This window comes from Colias eurytheme, chromosome 4 (assembly GCF_061535395.1).
Source record: "Colias eurytheme isolate Ceu_HAF_F1 chromosome 4, ilColEury1 Martin Lab GWU primary, whole genome shotgun sequence".
NCBI lineage: Eukaryota > Metazoa > Arthropoda > Insecta > Lepidoptera > Pieridae > Colias > Colias eurytheme.
Window position 1 is genome coordinate 8,360,669 of NC_142983.1, and position 27,510 is coordinate 8,388,178.

At 35.2% G+C, this 27,510-nt stretch overlaps 1 protein-coding gene across 1 annotated transcript in view; it reads left to right on the forward strand.

The window, feature by feature from the left end:
• The window catches only part of Ptx1 (pituitary homeobox homolog Ptx1), a 34,897-nt gene extending 7,973 nt beyond the window's left edge, over nt 1-26,924 (forward strand). Inside the window, exons 2-4 of the mRNA XM_090120230.1 lie at nt 11,997-12,125; nt 18,059-18,300; nt 26,197-26,924. Of these exons, the coding sequence (XP_089976356.1) occupies nt 11,997-12,125; nt 18,059-18,300; nt 26,197-26,772 (947 nt within the window). The 3' untranslated portion in view covers nt 26,773-26,924. The remainder of the gene's footprint in view (nt 1-11,996; nt 12,126-18,058; nt 18,301-26,196) is intronic.
• Nucleotides 26,925-27,510: the final 586 nt, after the last annotated feature.

A 27,510-nucleotide genomic window follows, 5' to 3' on the forward strand; every position in this document is an offset into this window, starting at 1 on the left:
CTTCATTTACGCATTATTACTATGAGGATATTTTTACAAGTCTCAGGTGGTCGGTAATTTGTTTGTGGTAGAAGGGTTGTACTTGATTTATCTCCGTAATGCGCGCTTTGGGAACTATTTCACCCTCTGTGTTTTGCACTTAAACACTAATTCATGTAACCACGATTAGATTTTTTTGTACCTTATGATATTGAGCCCCAGTGAATACTGATATTTATTTATTTTTTATATTTTTTCTAATCTGGTTGCATAAGAGTTTCATAGTCATAAAAGTATATAAAACTTTAAAGTAATATTAGATAAGTAAATAATTATTGCTTTTGTCTATCGCTGGTAATTTGTAGAGTGAAGACTTTAAAGCAACCGAAATTCCTACTTCAATTAAACAATTAGTCAGATTTCTCCCACGCAGGATAAACAACGACATTTTCACATGTTTTGTGCATCTCCTTAAAATAACTGAACATGAAAAATTTCCAGACGCCTACATCAGACTGATAAATGGCTTCCGAAAATCCGAAAGGAAGTTACAGCTTACTTGGGATTTGGTCTAGAACCTCTCACGTCCCATAACTGCTGCACTCCGCTTTATTACAATTACCGTAAGCCTCAAAGTCCCGCACTCCTCTGCCGCCGGTCACGACCTCATCGTTTTGAACCTACTTGCTAGCGCTGTAAGACTGTTATTGCTCGGGTGAAATAGAAACAGCGTCTCGTGTGAACTTCGAGGATAGTAGCGGGGAACTTTGGCACTTACTATAAACATTTTAAGATTCAAGTTACGAATACGAGAGTTTGCTCCGCAGAAATAATGCGACGTTCGTGCCTTCCGAACGGTCCACTCTCTACATTTATGTGTACGATATGTCGACGGCTATTTGGAATACTAATTGGGCATGTCTAGGGACTTCGAAACGATCTCTATTTACTTTTTCTACGAGATAAAGTCAAAGTGTCCATAAAATCTTATTTTACGTGTTGTCTAGCTCTTACGAGCAGCGACCGTTCTTAAGAACGATACAGAAGTTTGATATCCGATGTTGTAACATATAGAAGTGAATAGTTCAAAGATTAATATATTATCTTTAGAAAATTACCATCCATAGAAAATCATTAAACCGCGAAATGATGATAAATCGTCGTAAAGAAAAAGGGTCTTCTAGAAAGAGAGCCTACTAGACGGCGCGAGTAAAAAGGACCAATGCTAGGGAATATTAGCGGCTGGATCCGAGAATTTGTGTTTCAATAAAGTTCTTTACGGTAGGTAAAATAGAATCGATCGGCCCTAATCCATCAGCCATTTATAACTTACACACCATTAATTTGAGTGATAATTCGCGCCGCGTTCGGATTGGCTGAAGATATGGAGGGAACACAGGTACCGCTCTATACTGAGACTTGCCTATCGATAACAGCAGTAGCATTTGATATCCTTATCTTGTATTTTGTAAGTGTTATTGCTTCGTTTCGATTTTTACGATTCGACTATACAAAACACTCAATCGGCCTTGTCTCGACCTCATTATTTTATAATGATAATTTAATGGAATAGTCATATAATAAAATAATAATTCTATTTGAAATGTAAAAGAAGCATAATGGGCAGTTCGATGTTTTAATATGTATTGTCTTTCCCATGAAACTTGTAACATTGTTTCATATTTTAACGCTACATATTTTCCGAATGTTTTTCATTTCCATACGTGCAGTAGGTAGAGCGCAGGTGAGGGACGTTAATCTTTACAAAAGCACAGAATAATAACTAGTAACTATATAAAAGTAACATTAGCTTGTATTTATGTTTATATCATAGACTAGCTTTCCGCCCGCGGCTTCGCCTGCGTTTTCAAAGAAAAACCCGTTCCCGTAGTATTTCCGGGATAAAACCTATCCTATGTCCTTTCTCGGGTATCAAAAATTCCATGCCAATTGGTTCAGTAATTAAGGCGTGATTGAGTAACAGACAGACAGACAGAGTTACTTTCGCATCAGAATTTTTTTTATCAATACCTAGAGGAACTGCAGCAAATTTGGAATACCGGTTTGTTTTTTGGGAATAAGTAGAAAATAATATGGCTTAGCCCAATAAAAAATACATCAAATGGTTAGAAAATTAATAAACTTTAATAATAGAAAGAATAAAACAAAACGAAAACTAAGAACAATATCAAAATTTAAATTAAACGTATAAACTCCAAAAGCTTCATTAGACTTATGGTGCAGATAATTTGGAATATAGTATTCCAAATTATGATCACCTTTTTTTCTTTGATAATGCTTAACACTTTTCCTTAATATCTAAAAAAATCTTATTTATATAACAGTTTAACAGTTTTCAGTTCTCTTGATAATAATTTTTATAACAAAATAGCTTACACTAATACAATTATTAAGTAATAATCAGTCATAATAATCACAGATCAGTTTTAAATTAGGAACTTAAATTACTATATTTATTAGTCATTAATTCTTGCAGTAATCACATATGTAAATACCGGATTCATAACCACTACATTCTCCGTGAACCCACATTTCACAAATTAAGCACTTTACCCATTCTTCACCTCTTTTATCCTCACTATATTTCCCATTACAGAAAAAACACTCTGCATCCTGATCAGTTGGGACTGCAGACTCATTTCTCATAGCTATATCGTCGGATGAGTCTGTGTTATTTCCAGGATTTGAATCTGATGACTCACTTTCTGTAATATTTCTCTCGTTTGTAGTTTTAGTTTCTTTCTTCTTGCCTTTTCCCTTAATATTTTTTATCTGTGCTATCTTCGCCTTTCCCGACTTTTGAAATTGTACATTCTCAAGGTCTTTCTTATAAGGAGAACTTGAAATGATTGCGGATTTTGCTGGCTTGCGGCCTCTATTGCTCGTTCTCTTTTTTACTATTGGCACGGGAGAAATTTGAGAAGGAGTAACCAGTGATTGGATGCCTGATGGCCCTGGTTGAGCGTCATCAAAGTTGTCCAATCGCCGAAATTCGGCCACGGGTGAGGCAAGCCGTCTTGGACTCGTTTGAGGGTTTTGTTCCTCGCAAACATCAGCAGCAGCGGCTATATAATCAGCTTCCGTAAATATATGTCTATTAAATGGATATATTCCACCAATTTTAAATCCATTTGCAGCAATTTCGGCGGTTTGGCACTTGATGTAAGCTCTCCCAAATAGCTCAACAACATCATATGGTGTTACAGGTCTGTTGTGTTCCCGTAGAAACACCCTGATTTCTTCGCTGTAATAGCATTTTAAAGGACCCATGAATGTACGATCAAGCGGCTGAATTTTGTGCGTGCAATGAGGTGGCAAAGATAGAATTGTCACATAATTCTGTTTCGCTAAATCTATTAATTCTATATTCTTGGTGTGACTATAATGGCCATCAAGAATCAAAAGCACTGGTGATGCTTCTGTTGGCTTAACATATTCAACGAAATGTTGAAACCATTGGGTAAATAAATTAGTTTGGATCCATCCAGATGGATGAGCTCTTCCTATGGAACCAACTGGAGCTCCCCTCATCAAAGCCTCGGACATATTTTTTCGAGGGAAAATTAACATAGGAGGGACAAATATCCCTGCAGGACTCATGCAGATGACAATAGTTATTAAGGACCCTCTTTCAGCGGATGTCATTGCTCCTATTTGTTTTTTCCCTTTGCGTGCAATAATCTTCGGTATTTTACTCTGAACTATTGAGAGACCACTCTCATCAACGTTGAATATGCGTGCAGCAGGGAAAGGCTTATCAGTCTGGACTTTGTCAAGATTGTCGTAGAATTCATCCATTCTTTCTTTAGTGAATCCATTGACCCTTGCTTGAGAAGTTCCAGTTGGCTGTCTTATGGATAAAATTTCCTTATGTCGTTTTAAAAATCCCTTTAGCCAGTATCTTCCAGCAAAACCATCCTTAAAAGCGTTTTGAATATTATTTTTTATAGCTAATTGATATGCCAACCGACGCAAGTCCATTCTGGTCAGCCCATAAAACTTATTCTCCATAGTTAATATGTACTCAACCAGCATGTTTTCAATATCTGTACCCAAAACTGGCCTTCGACCAATGGCTTTATTCGTTATAGATTCAATCGAGGAGTCCTTAATATTAACAAATCGAAAGAGGGTTGACCTGGGAACGTTAAATTGTTTAGCTGCCTTCAAGTATCCCATTCTCTTTTCTCGAACAGCGGTAATCGCCGCGGACATATCCTCCTTGTCCCACTTCTTTCTCTTGCTGTACTTATGGGATGCAGACATTTCTAAAAAAAAAAAACAAGATTAGATATCTTCTTACAAAAATGTGCATAAAATTTGGAATATCCCAAATTATATTCACTTTCGGTATTCCAAATTAACAACATGACATCCTAACCTAAAATTTCATATAAAAATTTTTATTTCAGAAATAGCAACAAAATAAAACTGTAAACTAAAACGGTCGCTTATTAGTTTAAATAATTACAATAAAGATTTTACATATCATAGTAAATGATTATCACTGATTGCTTTCTTACCGAAAAAAATTTGAACATTGACGTTTCGCTTCTACGAGGCTGGCAGCCGGAATGTCAAGATGGCGGTCTGTTTTTAGTACTCATTAGCTCCGTATGGGGTGTGACGATAATCTTACAAGAAGAAAACACAGATGGCGCTTATAATAATTGAGTATCCAAGGTATTCCAAATTACTTGCAGTATTCCAAATTTGCTGCAGTTCCTCTACATATAAGTATTGATGATATAATTGTCTGCATGTTATTAGCGAATTCTGCATGTTATCGAACTCAACAACACAATCAATGACTTTCAGAATCAGGCTGCTAAAAACTAAATTGAAAATAACTCCAAAATACGATTTCAGAAGCACCACGTTACTTTGGACAGAGACATTATTTTGGCTCTACAATTGCAAATTAATGAGCCTATTATTCGATAGTCAATCTTTGTCCTTCCAAATTATTAATTCAATAGGTTTTACATAATAAGCTGTGGTAGGTGTACCGGCTACTTAAGTTATTGTAAACACGGAGAGACGGAAACGTCCACTCGGCCCAGCATCCTTGATACTCGTATCAGGATTATGTTATTAAGCAGACACCTCAGCCCGGTGGTCCACTAATTGTAGATGAGATTAACACTGTTTTATTTTGATTATCTCATTATCTCAAATGTGTTCGGTATTTACGGGCACGGTAATAGAGATTTGAGAAAGTGTTTTATTTTTGTAATGGTAGTTATTTATAAACAGTTATTAAAAGATTTGTTTTAATATGACTTATTGAAGAACGTTGTTAAACTGAAATAATAAAACAAACGATTAAGATTTATACCTGGTGCTATTCACAATAGTCTTTGCCAATTTCATTAGTGTAATTTGTTAGGCGTGTGTTATATTTATAACATACAAAATTAAGTAGCTTGTAATCAGTTATCACATTAGGTAATAAATTCTTAAACTGTATTCATCATCTATCAAAAGAGGATAGTTCTGTTCAATGACAAACAGTCTACCAAGAAATACATATTGTAAGGTGCGTTAAAACTGTTATTCATTGTAAACTTTAAGATTGGTTATTATTCAAATGTCTTGATAATATATTTACGCCCTATAAATTAATAAGCGGAGCCGTTGTGACAATCGTACAAATGGGATACTTAGGTGCTGAAGAACTATTTAATATCTTTCTGACAAGTGGCATTCTGATTGATATAGTTCGGCTTCCTCTTGTTCATTGTGGTTATTTACGATGTTGTGTAGCTATCTTTTGTTTGTAATCACTTTCAAGAGTTCTTTACAGCTGAACAAGTTTATGCACTGAATACATTATGGTATGGTATATTAGTTTGTGTACTTACCTATATTTAGCTAGTAAATTATTTAAATTTCAAGTAAATAGGTAAAGATATTATTGTAGGGTTGAGTGAGATACATATACATAAAATACATAACTATATGAAGTATCATCAAAAACATAGTATCTAATATTTTTCTTTGTTTTTTACATAATTCACAAGCAGAAGTTAATAACACCTCATAAAGTCATAAACTAGTCTGTTCATCAAAATTACAACTCTCATTTATAACAATTACCATTTATTAAATTTTATTGATCAACTAATCCTAAATTAACTTGAGTCTTTATATCCACGTAAAGATTCCATAAGTATTTGTTTATATTTGTATTACACTGTGAGTATTATGAGATTAACAAAAACATAAGTGATAAGTACATACTAGTGTAATTCTTGAATTGTTCTCGTTAATTAGGTATAGATATATTGTTTTTCTTTTTGATATAAATTATAGCCCGAAATGTACCTATTTATACATCGAATTAAATATGAGTAATACATATAGATACTACTAAATACAATAGACAGCCATCACAAATAATATCCACATAATGATTGTACGTACGTACTACGTACACTACTGATAGACAATGTTTGTGTTCCTATCTAGAATAAACTCTACATTTTCCAAAAATATGTTCATATTAAATCTACGGATTTGTTTCATTGTGTTATTATAAGTAGGTAATACTAATAACAGTTTATAACGCCATTATTATAAACACTTCTCGGTCCGTATTCAAAAGAAATTTAGAATATTCTTTATGAATTCCTACATACATATTTTAGGCGTCAGGGTCGTGGTCATAAATTACTGAACTTATCTATATTTGCCTGAGCGCGACTGTCTGTTTTTAGAGTAAATACAACATTTTCTGTTTGTATTCTCCATACTGATATTATATTTTTAGTTCCATCAATTTATAAGTACGAGACCTTGACATGTTGAAAACAATTATTTTGATGGTTCCATAAAATATAACGATTTCAAAATGTCTACATTCGATTATGTGTTTCTATAATTGCTATCATAACTCTAATTAGCATTGTAACCTATTTAGCATAGCGTCGTTATTGTTATTATCGAAATAAAACAGTAATTGGCTCATAAAAGTTATAAAGCTCACGTCAGATTGTGGTATATTGCTGTGACAGGTGTAATGTACAATCACGTGGAGATTCTCTTTTGAATTAACATTTTTATGCGCGAAGTTGTATGAATGATATGATTCGCAATTACAATTGTCATTCACATATTATAAAACATGAATGAAATAGCTTTTTGAGCCATTGTAAAATCTGAGAAACTCTTTGATGATAAAAAATAATTCCAAAGCTATTAAAATTGATACTGTTGTGTTTAACTCTTTATTATAATGAACAAGTGACATTACATTTTTATAAAGTATATCCAAGTACCCACATTATAATTAATATTACATACAACATCTTCCCCTTTCAATAAGATATAACATAAGGATATTAAAATAATTTGCTGACGAACGATACTAATTTTACAATGAACTTTATATATACACTTAAGCAATAGAGTACCTACATTCATTACAGTAAGTTTAGCTAAACAATCAATTAGTTTGCAATAATCTATATCTATCCATTAGTGCAAAACATAACATCATGTATGATGATATTCTATAGACATTAATTATAAATCATCTCAGCTAGTAACATTAAACAAAATTTAATGATAACCATTCAATCATAAATTTAACACATTACTCGCACTTAACCTATAAATACTTTAACACAAAAGCCAAACAATAGTAGAACATTCGATATACACATATTCTTCCTATACTACATCATCCGATACTATTTTTTTTTTTTTTTTTTTTTTTTTTTATTGTTACATATTAAACTAAAACATTAATTACATATATAGTTAATAAAGAAATCTGTCTGGAGGACGCACTACTCTTCCAGAACGAGTACAATAAAATTTTGTATTTTGCGACACCTCAGTAGGAGAAGAATTAATCTTGTTATTTTGGACATAACTTTCATCAAAATCATCATAATCGCCGATAGGACGCCTATAATCAGGTTTCTTACTTTTATTTAAAACAGGCTCGTTCTGATCGACGCCAGTCTTAATAATTTGCTGCCTATTCCTCCTATACCGTGCGCCGTCCGGCGTGCGCACCCAGTACGATCGCGGCTCCGCGGCCGGACCCTCCACGCGCGCCGGCACCCAGCGGCTTTAATTTCCGCGTATGCTGATTGTAGAACGAGCTCGATTTTTTAGTTTTTTCTGCACGTTTTATTGCTACTTTCCCTCTGGAAGGAAGCTTCGGTCTTAAAAGATTCGAACAAACAGGTAGCCTAGTATTTAAACGCCTACCCATCAAAAGCTGAGCTGATGAATAAATCTCCCCTGATATAGGCGTATTTCTAAAATTTAATAAAGCTAGATACGGATCTGTGCCGTCCTGTTCGGCTTTAATTAATAATTTTTTAACAGTTTGTACGTTACGTTCGGCTAAACCATTAGATCGGGGATAATAAGGCGAACTCGTTACATGTCGAAATCCCCAAGCCTCACTGAAATTCTTAAACTCCCCAGATGTAAACTGCAGACCGTTGTCCGAAATTAACCGCTTCGGGATACCGTGACGAGAAAACATATCCTTTAACTGTTTAATTACCGAACCGGAGGTAATATCTCTCAATGAAGCGACCTCCACGTATTTCGAATAGTAGTCTACGACCAAAATGAAATATTTATTTTTAATCTGAAAAATGTCAGCGGCTAGCACTTCCCACGGAGTGTCCGGTTGCGGGTGCGGCAGCAGCGGCTCGCGCGGCTGCTCGGCGCGGTGCTGCGCGCACACGCCGCAGCGCCGCACGGCCCGCTCGATGTCCGCCGACATGCCCGGTGCCACAAAAAAAAAAAAAAAAAAAAAAATAGTATCGGATGATGTAGTATAGGAAGAATATGTGTATATCGAATGTTCTACTATTGTTTGGCTTTTGTGTTAAAGTATTTATAGGTTAAGTGCGAGTAATGTGTTTATTTCAATACCGTTTATTATATATTCCTCACCTGAACCCTCTGACGGCGGGGTCGAACGATTCACTTCGCGTAACGATACCGCACTATACCTACAACACTTTGCAAAATGTCCACGTTTATCACATCTATAACAACTTACGTTAAAAGCGGGACACTTATTATATTGATGCATACGATCACAATAGGCGCACTTCGGACGCGTACGCCGCACCTGATGACCTTGATGCTGCGGCGCGGCAAGCGCGCGCTGCGGCCGCGCCGGCCAGGCGGGCCCGTGCCAGCCGCCGCTCGCCCTCGCTCGCGCGCCGCGCGAACTCACCGCCTCCACCTCGACGTCACGACCGACCATTGAACGTGCACTCCTCACTTCATTCATACAACTCGATGAACTTCCCGGAATTTGTGTATCAATTACAATTTTATTAGCAGGCGGCGCGGGCGCGTCGACTCGGCCCGCTTGATGACACGCAGCCTCCGCCGCTCGACACCACGATTCTGCGTCATTCAATTCCAAATCCTTTTTTCTTAAAAGACGCTCCCTTAACTGTGCATCTCGTATTCCTCGTATTAACTGCGTTAAAATGAGGCTATCTCTTAGTTGCCCAAATGAACACACTTTACTTTGTATTTTTAAACGTGCAAAATAACATTCGAAAGATTCATCTGCGTTTTGATAACACTCGAAAAACAAATGACGCTCGTAATTAATATTCTTCTTCGGGTCTAAACGTTCTTGAAACTTCAAACATAATACGTCATATTTGTTAATCTCACTACTTTGAAAATCGAGTTCTTCATATATTTCACGTCCACATTTACCAATTGAATGTAAAAATAAAGCACACTTCTCACGTCCAGGGGCATTTTCTCTTCCAGATGCAATTAAATACCAATCAAAACATTTCTTCCAATCTCGCCAATTCTCCGCCATATTGCCATGACTTAACATTGCCGCTGGCTGTTGTATCGCATTATTGATGCAACTTAAATCTTTATCACTCTTTGCCATGTTCACAAATACTTATTAACTTTTTTAATGAACAATATCTCATTTGTATATACTAATTATTCACTTAATTTGCAATTATTTTCACACCTGACACCATGTTGTGTTTAACTCTTTATTATAATGAACAAGTGACATTACATTTTTATAAAGTATATCCAAGTACCCACATTATAATTAATATTACATACAACAGATACATTACTAAGTAATTGAAGATTACATACCTCAATACAATGTAAAGCTGGAAATGAATAAAAATATATTTTATTACTTAATGACGAATAAGTCGTCCTTAATAAGGATAAGATCAATTCGCTACTGGGGATTTAATCTAAAACATAAAATTGTGTTTATCGTACTCATGAAGATTATGTTGCATTACTTTGGATTTTCGGTTTTAAGATAAACATAAGAGCGTAAGGCAATAATTATAACATGGTATTACGTGAAGTGATTTTCTTCTACTGTAAATATATTATATTATTTTGACATTTTACGAATAGTTATTAACAACTAACTTTAATTAACACAATGGGGTTGTATAAATAATTAAATTAACATGACTCTGTTCATAATATTTTTTCGAAAATGAAATGAAATTTAAATACAATATATATACATTTTTTCACGACATTGTACTCTATTGTATCTTTATAAATCAAACAATACATTATCAACTTCTTTATGTGTTTTCAAATAATTAATTAAACTAAAAAACAAAAATTGAATCGGCACAATATAATTATTAAACTCGGCACTCTATTTGCGACTATCTTCAGTCCGTATGGAGACGCGCTTTACAGCCCCAATAAAACAATGAACGCGCTTATCACCTGTTATCAAAGCAGCAAACATAAAATTTATTTGAACGAGTGTGTCGTTTGTAGTTTGTACCGTACGTTTGTACGATCCGACGTTTGTTTTTGCTGTATCGTGATAAGATCATGTGTTACAATTAACACATTTTTCAATAATATGCATGGTTGTATTCGTATGGGTTATTTCTGACTACCTATTGATAAACTTGCTGATCCTTTTTTTATCAAAATAGTTTTAGTACGTATCATAAGCTTAGTTTTTTACCAAAACTGTAGTTTATCCTAAATCCTATCGCCAATGTTAATCTATTAGAATTGCTTATATTTTTTGTTACTTCACTATTATATTTTTTAATACATTTCTCTACACGACAATTACTACGTTAAAAGTTGTCAGGTGAATTGGGAGTAACGTCTTATTTATTACACGATGTCACGAAAAAGCTCTGCCAAACCTCACAAATCGTAACACATTAGCAAAGCGAAAGTCTTTTTCAAATTATCACAACTAATATTATTCCTCCAATCAATTGGCAGTTCGTGACTTCTTACAAAACAATGGGATCATGGGTTACAATGCAGACATTAAAACACAATAAATTTAAATAAAAAAGCAGACGGACCGTTAAGTCCGAGCCAATGTTGACATGATTCGCTGTTACACTGATGTAATTTAATTAAAAATTCAACTTTTCTGTTTGGTTTATTTTTGCTTCCATTTTTCTGAATCTAGTTCTGTGTATTATAAATGCAACGCTTTATATTGTTTCATTTTTTTATGTTTGCTACAAATATATTTAGGAATCTAAAATTAATTTAGATAAGTTATTTTTAATTTTAACTTACGTTAAGATTTACTTTACATAAATGTAAACTACACCTGACATTATCTTGAGTACCTAGTAATTAAAATGTACCTACTACCTATCTACAAGATTCAATCAAGATTTTACTAAAACATCGAAAGTGTACGTTATGCATAATTAGCTAAAAGCTATATATTAGGGTGTGAGCTGTCTCAAGTGACTAATTGGTTGACAAGTGTTCGGGGACACTTAATTAGCTCATAAACGACGGGGCGTCATCGCTAGTTAGTGAATGCATTGAGATGCGTGAAAGAAAAAAAAACATTTTTTAGTTCAATCATTTAGGCTACATACACTATTACAAGGATTTCGTGGAATTCGTGGAATTAACAACAATTAGCACGCTATTAAAATAACACAAGGGATATAAAATATATCGATTTCTAAATTTAATCTCTTTTGTTTCAGTATGGGCTGAAACGGGCGAATTTCGGGATAGTGGGCACTCGTCGCTAAATTCAGGGGGATCGGGAGTGGACCAGTCTTCATTATACGCGCCGCCTAGACCAAGAAGAGATCGAAAACTAACTGACGACAGTGAGTATTTTTAGTTTAATGTATTGATTATATGCTACTGTTATCTGTAAACGTAAAAGTTTGTGAAGATGGGACGGATCCTTATTACCTTTTTTTTTTTTTTTTTAAAGTGGGGAAATCTTCCAAAGATACCCACGGCCCCCGGGGAAGGCGCCGTGGGTTATGTCGGATTCTTACCGACTAAAACCCCACTGTGTTCCGTCGAGCCGCTTTAATGATGGGGCCGCGGGTATTTGTTAGAATTCTTCCGCGACAATCTTCTCGACTTCGACTTCCGCGATCCTTATTACCTACTCTTTCGCATGTAAACAGCTTTTGGTGGTAAATGTTAAAAATACTATGTAATGACGATTCGAAAGTGCTACTAAATAGTAGTCTAATTGAATAAATGAATGTTTGAGTTTGAGTTTGAGTTTTGTAGGTATCTGTATAAATGTGGTAAACTCGCTACAGATGTAAATGTTTTCCTGTTCATTATAAAACACACAACATACGTTGCTATTGCGGAATCTTCTACAGCTTCTGACAGTTTACAGCTTACAGTTTATTCAACTAGTTTCGATTAACAAATTCCATTAATTGAAGTATTGAGACAGGGATTATTTTTAACTCTACATAGTTAAAAATAAATGGTTCTAATATTAAACCTCATAATACAGTTTCCATCATATCGACCACACAGAGTGACAAAATTAAAACTGTAAGTAAACTCGGTAAAGCGGTAAAATCTATTAGCAAATACGTCCGCACGTTATTCTAATGCTTTCACAAACACTGCTCGTTGGCGCCTGATATTCCTCATATGCATACTGTAAAAATGTTTAATTTTAAACTCGATACATACGTATTATTATTCATTCATAAGCTAACATTGTTTATGGTTTGCGCTATAAAAACTACGTACGCATCTTGTCTTGATTATTTAAGTTAGACCTTGAATTATGGAACGAAAAAGTTTCGGTAAAAGTTAAAGTGCTTGTTTTTATTTTGCAAATATAAAATAAAATACGGCAGCTATCATTTTTCACTAATAGAGTTCTTAATAGCATATTATCTACATGATATAGGTATAAAGTAAGAACCTATAGGTAGGCATAATGTTGACACTAAGAAAGCGATCAGTCCAAACAACAAGGATAATGATGTAACATATTAAAGAAACGTTGTAGCGTTATCACAGAGTGCTAGTGTGAAGTGGCGTGTACCGATATCGGTAACACATGTTAACTGCGCTATTTACCTTCAAGCTTGTGTCGTGTCGGCGATCGCAAAGGTTGTGTCGGAATGATGGATGGGTCGGCGGGCGCTCAAAGCGTATCGCCGATAACGCTATCATATCGACGTTCGGTATCGTAATCGTCCGCGAGAATGCGAGGTAGCGTCCTGCCCAACCTGAAATAATCCTACTTGTTCATTATACAACGTGTAGCCTTGATTGATTGTTTTAATATACTCGTAGCACTCGTAGTGCAACCTTGAATGCATTTTCATACCATGACTAGATAATATAATAATAATTCGGGACTGATTGCAATGTCAAAGTTAACATATTATGTAAGTACTTACTACTTTCGTGTAAAAATAGTTAAACTTGAAGTACATATTAGGTACTCTACATTTTCCTCATGGACACAATCTTAATGATGAATCTGATAAAACAAATATCGATTTTAAGAAAATAGAACTAAACTTTATTAACTAAATAAAAATATTGAATTGAATTTTTAGATGAATAAAATGTAATCAAAATTTCGTATCACTACCGTGTTTGTATAACACTCGGCGCCAATAATAAAAGTAATATAGTAACTATAAATTATTATTGCTGCTTTTATCGTTTGTTACGAAACGAATTCACAAAATAAATCTTTATTATAGCTTTAAACTACATAGATAGCCACAGATAAATGTTATTTTTCAATAAATGACGGCTATAAATGACGATCACACGTGATATAATAATTACACGTAGTTATGCAAAACTGAAGTGTTCCATAAACAAAACAGGATGAGATAATGTCAATTATACTTGGATAAATTTATATCACCACATCAACATGGTTTTCGTAAAGGTCATTCTATCCAAACAAATCTTGTGAAATTCTTGTCTGACATAACGAATGTACTGGATAACGGAGGCCAAGTTGACGCGATCTACACGGACTTCAGCAGCGCTTTTGATAAGGTTGATCATGAAACACTGCTCATAAAATTAAAGAATTACGGTGTAGCAGGTTCCATTTTGAAATGGTTCGCATCTTACCTTTATAATAGATCGCAGGAAGTGGTTGTGAAGGGTTTTAAGTCGAGTATGTTTACTGCAACATCTGGAGTCCCACAGAGGTCCCACTTGGGTCCACTGCTATTTCTTACTTATATTAATGATATTTCTGACTGCATCAAACATTGCCACTATGCTCTCTTTGCTGACGACTTAAAAATCTATAAATCGATCGAAAATTTATCAGACGTAAATGCTATTCAGGATGATTTAGACAACATAGCAATCTGGTGTAAAGCTAACTATATGGTCATCAACTCCAAAAAATGTTCTTACATAAGATTTACGCGAAAAAAATCACTACTGCATTCTAAATATAATATCGAAAATGTTGCAGTAACTGAAAATACTCAAATTGTGGATCTTGGCGTCACTTTAGATAGCGGACTTAGGTTAACATCTCACCTAGACAATATTATCAAAAATGCAGCACGGATGTTGGGCTTTATTAAAAGACATGACTCACATTTTAGGACATCAACTAAAATAGTGCTATATAATTCTCTGGTTCGCAGTCACCTCGAGTTTGCTTGTGTGGTATGGAATCCCTACTATGCCGTACATTCGCAGCGTATTGAAACTATTCAGCGTTCCTTTACGAGACACTTGGCTTTTGCCTCTCGAGGTATATCACATCGCTGCCCATATGGTGAACGCTTAGATTTTTTTAAAATGATTTCGTTACGTGACCGTCGCAAATTACACGATTTACTATTTCTCCATAAATGTGTAAACGGTGCTGTTGTCTGCGAGGACATTATTTCTAACATCGCTTTTCAGATACCGTATCGCCTTCCCAGAAATCCGGTAAAACACCTTTTTTGTGTTCCAGTTTGCAAAACTAACCTAGGCAAACATGCTCCATTATCGAGACTGTGTGCTACTTATAACCAACAAATAATGCTCTTACCAGATCTTGATATATTTTTCGGATCCCTCGCACAGTATAAGCATCAAATTATCCACAGTTTTTCCAGTAGTATATAAAAATTTAGTATATTGATTATGTTTTTCTTTCTATTTTGTTTAATTGTATAAGTGTTATTAATGTGAATGTTGTGTACACCTATAATTGATAAATACATAAGATACAATTATGTAATTAGATAATGTCATCCTATATATAATGACGTAATGTGTATTTATTGTTGTGTGTTCCATAAATAAATAAATAAATAAATAAATTATTTCCATTATTAACTTTCCTTTTACATAGTTTCATCCAAATTCATGAACAAATGCAACTTAATCAAAAATACCTAATACAATTCGATGCCATAGTGATACGTAAGTGAGAAGATTCAAGTATATATCATTAACTTTGTAGAGCTTTTTTCATTCATATAATATACATGCATGTTCTTCACAATGTTAATTACATTCATAAGTTGTATGTGTAAGACGTTCCACACACATGCTTTATTGGACCTTTGGAACAGCAGTGAAGACATTAATGAATTGTAAACACGTATCATCATGTCATTAGTGAAAAGATAATAACTAAATAAATCATCAATCAAGATAAATCGCTGCAATAAAGTTGCCAAGAATAATCCGATTAAAAGCGCAAATTACATTTGGAATTGGTTTGCTGGTTGATACGAGCACTCATTAACGCGTAATTCGAAATATCAATTGGGGTTTTTCCAAAAAGTATGCATGCTCCTGAGTTTTTCAAATTCATCATGTATTCATCAGTCATTATATATTTTTTGTGTTTATTTAAATTACTCTGAATCAAACTTACGTTTCAATTCGATGAAGCGTTTAAAGAAGGAAATTTTTCTCCTGACTATCATCGACTTCGTATTGTTTATTTTTATAAGTTAGTTGCGGTAGATTTTCACGCACTAATAATAATTTATAATTAAATTAATATACATTTTTAAATAATTTGTTAGCTGAATTCAATTTTAAAGATTTATATTTAGAATGATATCATCACAGTAATTTGCTATCTACGAATCTTTATGAGTCACTGAAGATATTCCCTGCAAAAGATTTATATTGATTAAACAATAAATATATGTATGTATATTAAAAATTATATTCATCTCTTATATCTTGATATGTCGTAAGCTGCTATTTCCAAAATCGTTAAAGATTTCGTTCAAATTGTGCCTATAATATCTGTGATCTCAAAATGCAGAACAATTATAATATGCAATCGGTTTATTGACACGAGGATTTCGACTAAACCCAATATACGGGCTTGATTGCGATCGTACCGTTATCAGTAACGTATTGATGTAATAACACCCTATCACTGTCCCCACGGCCGCGACATACTTATGTACCTGTCCGTAGCTACACTGTTTTAGAAAACGGATGTGGTGTTAATTAAATTGAAAAATATATTGGCACATACAAGTAAATAAATGAAACTAAAACCGTATACAAGGAGTCAGATACAACCTATTTTTTCGATGTCTCTGTTTTGCTCTACATAAAAACTTTTGTAAATTTTTAAATTTATTTACATTTTTAAATAAGTAAGTATAGATTACTCGAAAGATAAATAGAAATATCAGTTCCAAAATAAGATTCCAAAATGGTTACATCGATACAAATTTAATCTTGTCCATCAAAAAGATATTCCAAAAATAAATCTAAAAGAGAATTATTGATATTCATTTACGTGACGCTCCCTTCACCCATTTATCTGAAAATAGAATGTAACAAAAACTAGAAATTATAGTGTAGTTCATAAATTACGTTATAGTGACGTTGATCATTGAGAAAAACGGATTTACAGCTGTGTCGTAAACGAATCCACTGCGTCTGCGCCTAAATCCTGGGTATTAGCGGTGGATTGCTACCGGTGGACGGCGCTCATGATTCAATACTTTTATCTACGTTTTATGTGAAACAAGCTTTAAATACTCGATAGGACGGTTGTCATGTTTATTTACATGTAACCCAATTTTAAACCGCTAAAGAAATCCGCTCAAATGAAAATTACTGATTTATTACTTTCATATAATATGTACTTACTTGTAGGTGTTATAAGTTAGGTAAAAGATATGAAAATAGTAGTTCAAAAAAAAAAAAACTCAAAAACACTCAATCACGCCTTAACTACTGAACCAATTTGCATGAAATTTGGTATAGAGATATTTTGATACCCGAGAAATACATAGGATAGGTTTTATCCCGGAAATCCCACGGGAACGGGAACTAGGTATGCGGGTTTTTCTTTGACTGCGCGGGCGAAGCTGCGGGTTGAAAGCTAGTAAGATATATGCCACAAGTTTATGAATTTATTTTTGGTATTTATACGAATAGTATGTAAGTGATTTTCTACATGTAAATATAACGAATCAGACGCTGGTCACAACGTCGTGCCGTATATTTGTAAATGTAGAAACATTAAGGAGTTTATTGTTTTATTTTCGGTGACATATTATTATAGCGGATTTACGCGTGTCACGCGTATTTTCGTAAATTTAATTTTATTGTTTCATGTTTATATTTTCGTGGCAAGTGTGCTTAATGTACATAAAAATATTTAAATACTTTGAGTAAAGGATATAAATTCAATGAACATACCATCTGCGTGAAAGTAGATGATGTCATAAGTGAATCTTTCAACGTCTTTTTTAGGTGAAATTTCATACCTTACCTTATATTTAAGCCTCATATTTGTTACCAGATCGACCACTGACAGAAGCGACGATAAAGACAGAATCCACAACACCCGGAGTGGGCCCCGACGAGCCGTCTCTCGACGACAAGGGCGACAAGAAGAATAAGCGACAGAGACGACAGAGGACGCACTTCACGAGCCAACAGCTGCAGGAGCTGGAGGCGACCTTCGCGAGGAACCGCTACCCCGACATGTCGACGAGGGAGGAAATCGCGATGTGGACGAACCTTACGGAAGCGAGAGTTAGGGTAAGCGATTTTAATATTTTTTTTACAATAAAAGCATATAAAAAAAACCTTTCTGAAGCTTTGGTTAAACTGATAAAGTAAATTTGTCTTGACCTAATTTTTTTTTTCTTGTGAATATGATATAGAGGACGTAAAGTAGCATCACTATTCACGTACCGTAAAAAAACAAGAATCCCGTAAAAGTTTTTTAGCAGAAATTTGTGTGACGCGACAGCCGTGAAGGTGTTCAACAATATTAACGAGCTATATGTTTAGACTAATCGGTGCATCCGGCGCTCCTTCGATATTTTTGTATCTCGCCGTCGAACGGAACACCAAATCCCTTAATCCACGAGGATTTCAAGCGTCTATTTTGGTCTTTTCATAATCCCGGGCTTAAATGTGATCGCATCCACACACTGTCAATAGTTTTGGAAGGCCTGTTAGAGATTCTGCGGTTCTACTCAATTCGTATTATTTACTCTGTGCTCCGAATACGTGGGATACCTCTGGGTTGCTTTGCTATGCGAAGAATTAATGTCGTCCATGTTAATCCCCAGGACGTGTTGTTTCGCTAATTTTTTGAGGAATCTGAAAAAGTAAATGTCACATTTACTGTTTTGTGGGATGTACAGTTTAGTGGATTTAGAACCAAATAAACTACTACACTGTAAATAAATAAAAATTTAAATAAATATGACGACTCTTAATTTGTAATAACTATAAAGATAAAAGATTCGATTGTTTGTTTGCTACAAATTAACTCAAAACTGCTCTTTATGGATAAAGTTCTAAAGCTCTCTATTCAGTTCGGCTCTATATTTGGTAAGATAGTAGATAACAGTTATTAGCTAGTAACTACCTGAAAAGACATTGATGGATGAAGCGACACTAGAAAGCTTCAAATTAAACATTTTCAAAATATATTCGCAACAATTTTATTTAGAAGTTCACGGTTACAAAAAAAATATTTGCGAAATTTAATTCATAGATTAATTTTCGCGTAATCTTGAAAGCACTTGTAATTCGATACCTTTAATTATTGCTGCAATCTTCTACAGATATTTGTAAATTGATATTTTCCAAATGAGCCCCGTGCAAGTATTTCAAGTGCTAGATATTCATTTCATACTTGTACGATTGTAGTCTGTTCGTCTGTGCGTCTGCTTTGAACGGCGTGCGTTCCTTAAATTATCTGTATTCAAATTACAGGGCTGTGATGATAATATTGTCTGTGATATGATATTATTAACTAATTGATTAAATATCATATAATTGATTATTTTTAACCGACTTCATTTGTCTATAGGGTTTTCAGTTGCAATTTGTTAAAAATATAGATAAAGTTTAACTATTATTTTTTATTTCTCTTAAAATTTTCTACTTTCAAGAATAAATGTTACTACTTAAAATTAATACTTCTTTTGATATGCATGCATATTGCAATTGTTGGTAATTTTTAAATTTCATACTAACGTGACGGAGGGACAAATGTATAGCCTATTTACTTTAATCAAAAATTTTGTAAAATACCTATTTGTGAATTTACATTCATCTTATTAAAACGCACCTCAGCAGGCAACCCTAACGTAGGGATTAGCGGCCGTTCGTCTGCGCAACTCTTCGCGTCAAATAAATCTGTGCGCGCGCGCACCGATAAATCGTCGAACATTATTTTTGTTACCAACTCATTAGGGTCATTGCCTGCTTATTGACTCTTAAAATATGATATCTTAAGCTCAATGTTTTGTTAACCGCATGCGTTTGCAAATTACTTCTGTCATACGTTATCAATTTAGTCGCTTATGTTTCCGTTTATAATTTTGCACGACGGAGATGACATTTTTAATTGCAATAATGTGTGCGTATTTTGAAGTTTGAATATGATTTTTTTAAATAATAAGGCACACAACTGTTCACGAATCAGTTACTGCATTATGTGCTTAATAAAACTTAAAAAAATGCTATCAAAAATATTTCAAGTAATTATGAATATGACGTCTAATGTGTTGATTCATAATTGAGTTTGCAATTTTCACTTTTACGTTACTTAATCTCATTAAAACGTCTGAAAAGCGGTTTGTATAACCAAACATAGAGTTATACGAATGCTCTACTAAAACTACTTCAAAAAGAGAAAATATCTCAACTTGAATCTCCCTAAATAAGAGAACATTAAAAAAGATAAACAAACGATTTTCTACGCAAGTAAATACATTGCATTCTACGAGAATTCTGAGAAAGCACGGCTGGGTGGGGCCGTCAAGCCAATCGTCCGTGAAACAACTCTTGACACATTTCATTTGGTACGAAACGCGCCGAATCGCACCCTGACAGCGCATTAACGATCATACTAATAACTCATGTATCGAGGTCTCTTATACCAATGATATTTTATGTATAGATACGTTATATACTCACAATATATCCAAAAAAAATGCTTCACATGCAGTGTCAGGCACACACAAATACAATTTTCATTTTACTTAATTTATTACATTGACAGACTGTATAAGAGAGATGGCTCTAATAAAATGATATAAACAAAAAAGACAAAGATAGTTTGTCACTTCCGCGCAGGTGTAAGCAAAAGTCATAAGAATTCGCCAATTAAATATAAATAAACAAATAGTTGCCATGGTAATTGGCATAGACTAACGACACAGAAGGTTCAATGTTATAGAATATAGATGTTAGGTTTCCTGCACAAGTAAATAAATGTGACAATTTCATTTACTATTTTATGATTATTATGATGTCGTATTACAATGAAAAAAAAAATTTTTTTATATCTAGCTGTGGTGTTCGTTTTCGGTCATCATCATTTCACCCGATAAACACCCACTGCTGAGCATACTGCATAATCCTCCTCATAGAACTCCATAAGGACCGATCTTACGCTATTCGTTTCAAGGCAGTTCCCGAAACCCGTACAAGGTCATCACTCCAACTTGTAGGATAATTATTATAATAATAGTGGTGCCTAGATGAAAAAAAGGATGAAATAAAAGAAAGGATGAAGTATAAGCCTTTTTTATCTAAAACACAAATAAAATTTATGTTCAATAGCTATTTACAGAAAAGCAAATAGCATTTTTCGTCAGTAGCGATAATCTTTTCTTTAATGTTTACGTATATTCAACATCATTTTATTTTTATTTATCATTTTATTATTGCAAACAAACATTTTTGCCATCACGATTTCATTGTATATAATAAATAGCTATATTTGTTAATTATATGCACTGGATGTAAACTGTGGATTTAAATATAAAAATAATAAAGTATTTACCAAAATCGAAATTAATAAAATAACCGTTCTATTTTCAATAATCGTATCTACATGATAATCTTTGAACACAGTGTACGCTAGCTTTGTCACACTAGTGATTGAAGCAATGTTTTATCCCTTTCATTATTTCAATACACGTGTCAAGCAAGTGTCATTCATAAAGAATTGTAAATTATTATTTTTACTCTTAAACTGTAATAATTTAATATATTTTGCTGTGATAATATGATATTCCTTTATCTTTTATTTTTTTGCACGAATACGTGCACTTTCTGAACACACAGGAAGGCATTTTCGACAACTTTAATGTACCTGTCGGCATATACGCTCACTGGGACCGGTGACAATCTGACTGATTGCATTGGTCCCAAATAGGACCAATTCACGGAATCAGTTTTGGTGCGTTGATGACGTATCTACCTCTTGTTTCTATATATAATATCATTGTCTTATACGTTCTTAGAATGCGAGACACGTGTATTTTACGCGTAGAAAATATCGTAGATGTTTACGGTTGATGTCTGTTTCCTTAATTTCGTAGCACTTATTAGAAAAATGTTGTAAGTCGGGGCAGTCAGGTTTTTCGACTTGCATTGTGAATCTTGTTCGATAAATGTAAACGATTAACGAAAATCTTTATTTATATCAATGGTTCCGAATCTAAGGTAAACTCACGCTGTCACGCCAGAAAAAATATACATTAAAATAATCGCTAGGAAAATTAAGTGATCTAATAACAAAATGTTTTTACAATGAGTGTTTGTAGATAGATAGAAAAACATTTTAGTGAGTTTACTAGAAAAAAACGTGTAACGCATCCGCCGACAGGTTCGCCGGCACGTAACATTATTTATTTTACGTGAAGCGCTTATGCAGGTTTTTCCGCGCTTTTAACGCCCGATGCGTGCAAACAGTTTAGCCTGCATGCTATTTTTCTAAAGCCTATCCACGAATGGAAATTTTAGTCCTCGATGACAGTGATCGGGGATGACATATTCCGTGTTAACTAATAATGCTTGGGCAAGGCTTTGGCATAATTCGTGATACTTAATGCTTAAAATAAAGGTTATTCAATTAGGAATACTAAAACCAATAAAAATAAGCATAAGGAAAGAAAGATAGATGTCGTATACGGAATGCGGAATAACATCGAAACATGCGGAACAATATACAGTGTCACAGTATCAAATCCTAACCTTTATACAACACTGTTAACTGTAAAATGTAGACAGTAATCTTGCAAAGTATCACATCTGATTCCGAAACAAGATTATTGAGGAACAACGATTGCAAATTCACGTAATACCGGGTAATACTGCCAATAAATTTCCGTTAAACAAAATTGCACTATATCGCTAAACATTAGAGTTAATTCTCGAAAATTTCCAGTTAAATCGGAGATTTGATCAGTTAGGATAGTAGATGTCTTACCGATATCCTACTTATGTTTTGATAGACCGAATGTCGAGTGTTTTGATCGTATGAGCCTTGCGTGGATTTAGAATGGCAAATATTCTACTCAATGAACATGAACTGAAAATTATTGTTTTATAATCGCACTAATCTATGTTTATTAAGGAAAGGATTAGGTATATTTTGCGGTAGTCGTGCTTGATATGTTGTCATCTGGAATTAAAATATATTTATACAAAAGATAATAATATTGGCCTTACATCATGATTCATTTTGCACTTACATTCAGTGCTCAAATTATTATTAGTTATATAGTATGCGTATTTCTAATTTAGTTTCTTCTACATTAAGAATAATATCTTCAGACAGACAGGAAAATTATCTTTAGATATAATGAATGGCTAAATATGAATTGAGAGTTGAAGAAGATAGATCGAGGAAAATGATTCATGTATTAAGATCTGGAAAATAACAATTCGCTGCTGTCTGAAGGAGAGTACTTTTATTTTTCTTGGGCACCATTATTTGATGGCAACTTGACTCCGCAGGGTGCATTTAATAATAATCTACTTACAAGGGGTGTCTCCGCGGTCTAATGCGAACAGATGTTATCTTACTACAACCACTAGGAAATTGAAGACAACTTTTCTTATTCTTCTTTTCAAGAATATAAGTATTAGTAGTAAAAAATGTAGATTTTTATGTATCGCTGCTTCTTTTTAACATTTGAATAAAGTCAGTTTACGATTTATTTTGTCTGTAATAAATTGAGATTTAAAAAACCATTCATCCCTGTAATAAAGCCAAATGAAAACCCTGGATTTAGACATTGTATGTAAAATAAACGTATATTGGCTAGACTGGGACAACCCTACATTTCGCACGTGTCAAATCCTAGTTCATATCCATTTATACGAGCCAAATTGTTTATTTGACTTTCGGCTGGTGCCCAAATAAACGCTATTGCAGAATTCCAAGCTATATTGCCATCGTAATATATACTATAATCCCTAACCCAGAACTAAGAGCAGCGATTCCGATAGACCGTCATTTGATTGATGATACTAATAAAACTGTGATTCTAGTTTAATTTAAATTTAAGGCAATTTAGCAACCCTGCTCACGCTGACCGTAAAATAGGTTTATTATTCGGACGGGGCGGTCGCATCGTTCCGTGTTTATTATAATATCGGCGAATAAATGCATAGATTATTTATCAGCTTTGTTAGAGTAACATATTGCAATGCATTTTCTCAGATAGTGAATATGGTTATATTAGGACTGATGCGCTATATTATATTCATAGACTAGGTAATGGATACCTAAATATTTTTGACATACTGGGATTTTTATAAATAATCGCTACTAATATTAGTTATAAATTATTAAAAAAAATAATAATAAAATGTCTTTATAAAAGGCTTATCATAAAAAATAGCCCTAATATAATCAGTTCTCTACGTAAATCGCTAGCAACTGAAGAGCTTTAAACTTAAGCACATACAAAACATACTAAATGAGTGCACCGCGTTCTCTAATCCATATAAATAGATCAGAGCAGTAACAAACTACTAGATATTCACGTAAAGAGCATCGTTTATCGTGAAAATAGCGCAGCTTGTAAGACACACGCGCTGTCAGGGCCACGTCAGGCCATGAAGGTTTTAGGCGTGATGGCGGACATTAATCTTGCTGTACACGTCCCGCATGATAACATGATAACATCCCCAACCCTCCACGTGCTGCCGAATTATCTGAACATGATTGGAACTTTCCTTATTTTAGCTTCAAATGGCGGCAATGCTTAAACAACTTCCATCGGAGATTTCCAATTGGTGGGTGGACGATCTGGCGATCGTTGTTGAATGATATTGTGGCAGCTTTGTGTCCATTATTGTCATTGAATGGTCGCGAATACAGAATTGATTGATTATCATGCAAAGTTATGGTTCTCCTATCCATATTTAAGAATTAAGCCATTTGGAATAAAAAAGGTATATCCCCCGTAGGCAGAGATTAAAATAGTTAAATGAAAATTTGATATACCATCGTTTTCTTTAACTTAAACATTAAAACATGTTATTCTATTCAAATATTTATTTTTAAGATTAAAAAGTGTAATCCGAATAATTAAAAGGCAAACATTAGTATTGATTACGGTTAAATAAAAATTATCACAAGGCTCCCTCCGCTTGACGAAGGCCGGGAACACCATCCTACAATAATATATTTAAAGGATTAGCCCCGCGTCGCAATATCGCGACCCTCCGGTCTCCTACACCCCGCTGCGCTGTCCGCTATTCAAATAATGGAAATTATTTCCACATATGTGCACCTAAATAAATATCATTCTGTTGTCATTATTGAACACCCCCAACCTTTGTGTGGAGCTATTTTCACCCGCTTATTCGTGGTCACAGGATGTAAACGGAAAATTTATCTACCTATCTTTAATCGTTTTCATATATTGTTAAAATTTAAAGTTCCGTTTGAAGCTTATTTTGAATTAGGTAAGAATGTTTCACCTGTGCAACAAAAACCAAACCCACGTGAATTTGCGAAATTTATGTTTCGAAAAATAAACGTTCGTATATGGGGTGGAAACGACCGTTTATGTTCACTTAACCGAGGAAAGAGGGTATTATTTACCGTTTCGGCTGGGTGAACACGCCACAGTGAGTGAGACAAATACCGCTGCCGGCACAATATTTATTGCAGTCGCTACGTGGATTGCGCAATTTATCGCGGAGGTGTCGTCGGCGATCGATCGCTCACTGATGGACGTGGCCATACATCAGCGAGAACGTTATCTCCGCTCACGGCGACTTATCGGCCTCACTCCGCCTCTAACCTCGGCCTTCCTAAATAACAACATCGATTCGCCGCAGGCCTCACTGTGCGCCCGAAACCCGATCATTTATTGCGGTCTAAGAGTTCGCATCGGTGTGGAGATGCCCCGTCCAATCGCGACGCTCGTTTATCTTCATTTCGCGGCCGCAATTAGACGGGTCGTTGGCTGCGACCGGGCGGGGCCGCCGCCTTCGCTATTACTACGTGGCTCGAATACCCTGGCGCTTCGCTCCGCTCCGTCAACTCGGTAATGAGTAAAGTTAATAGGCGCCCACGCGACACTCCGCCTCAGGATTCTGTACTCCGTCAAAGTTTCTCCAACTCCTCAGAACGTAACATAACAGAGATGTCTTTTGTTCCAGGTATGGTTTAAAAATCGAAGAGCGAAATGGCGGAAACGCGAACGGAATGCCATGAACGCGGCGGCCGCCGCCGCGGCGGACTTCAAGAACGGTTTCAGCACGCAATTCAACGGTCTCATGCAGCCGTTCCCCGACACGGACGCGCTGTACTCCTCGTACCCGTACAACAACTGGGCCGCGAAGGTGCCCAGCCCGCTCGGCACCAAGAGCTTCCCGTGGCCCGTGAACCCGCTCGGCTCCGTCGTGCCGGCGAGCCACCACCAGGGCTCTGTGAACTGCTTCAACACGGCGACGTCGATGGGCGCCGTGGGCGGCGGGTCGATGGGCGGCGTGGGGGGCTCCGGCGGCGTCGGCGGCGGCGTGGCGCCGTGCCCGTACACGGCGCCGCCCAACCCGTACGGCATGTACCGCGCGGAGCCGTGCCCGGCGATGTCGTCGTCGATCGCGTCGCTGCGGCTGAAGGCGAAGCAGCACTCGTCGAGCTTCAGCGGCGGCTACGGCAACCTGTCGCCCGTGTCGCGCGCGGGCTCGGCGCCGCTCGCCGCGTGCCAGTACGCGGCCGACCGCGTGCTCTGAGACCGCGCCGCCGCCTCGTAGGCGCACACACCACGCGACATGCTGACACTTATGGGACTCCACGCTGACCACTAACACAGACTAAAGAATAACATTGGTTTATATAAAAGTAAAATTCGGTTGATATATTCAATGGTAAATTATGTAAAAGGTTCAATGTAATCCCAAATCAGAAACATTAAATTCAGTACCTATTTCAATAAAAAATACGAATCAAATGTGATAAAGGTTTCAATGAAAAAAAAAAGAAAACAATTATTCCTATTTCGAAGTGTCAGACTCGGCACCATAAGTGGCATCAATGATTTAATTTTAAATTGTGAAACTTCAGGCAATAAACTAAACGATTCGTACTAGACGGTGTTTTGTAAATATGTAGCTATGTACTTATTACTTACGTATACCAAAGCGATGTGTGCAATTTTTACAAGCTTATGTATGTAGATTTATGATTTTTGCGATATTTTTTATGAAATTATGTTTGAGATCGCAAATTGTAAATATTAGCCACGTAATTAGGTTATTTATTACTATGTTTTGTTTTAATTTTTAATAAATACGTTCAAGCATTTACGTGTAAATTGTGGTAAATTATATGAAATTTTTAATCTTTAGAGTATCTACCATAGATATTGTTCATAATATCTATTTTATGAAGTTAAATACCATTTTTTCGGTATGTGATCCGTTTTGTTAGTTTATCATTGTTCTCATTAAAAAGTCTAAAACGAAAAATGT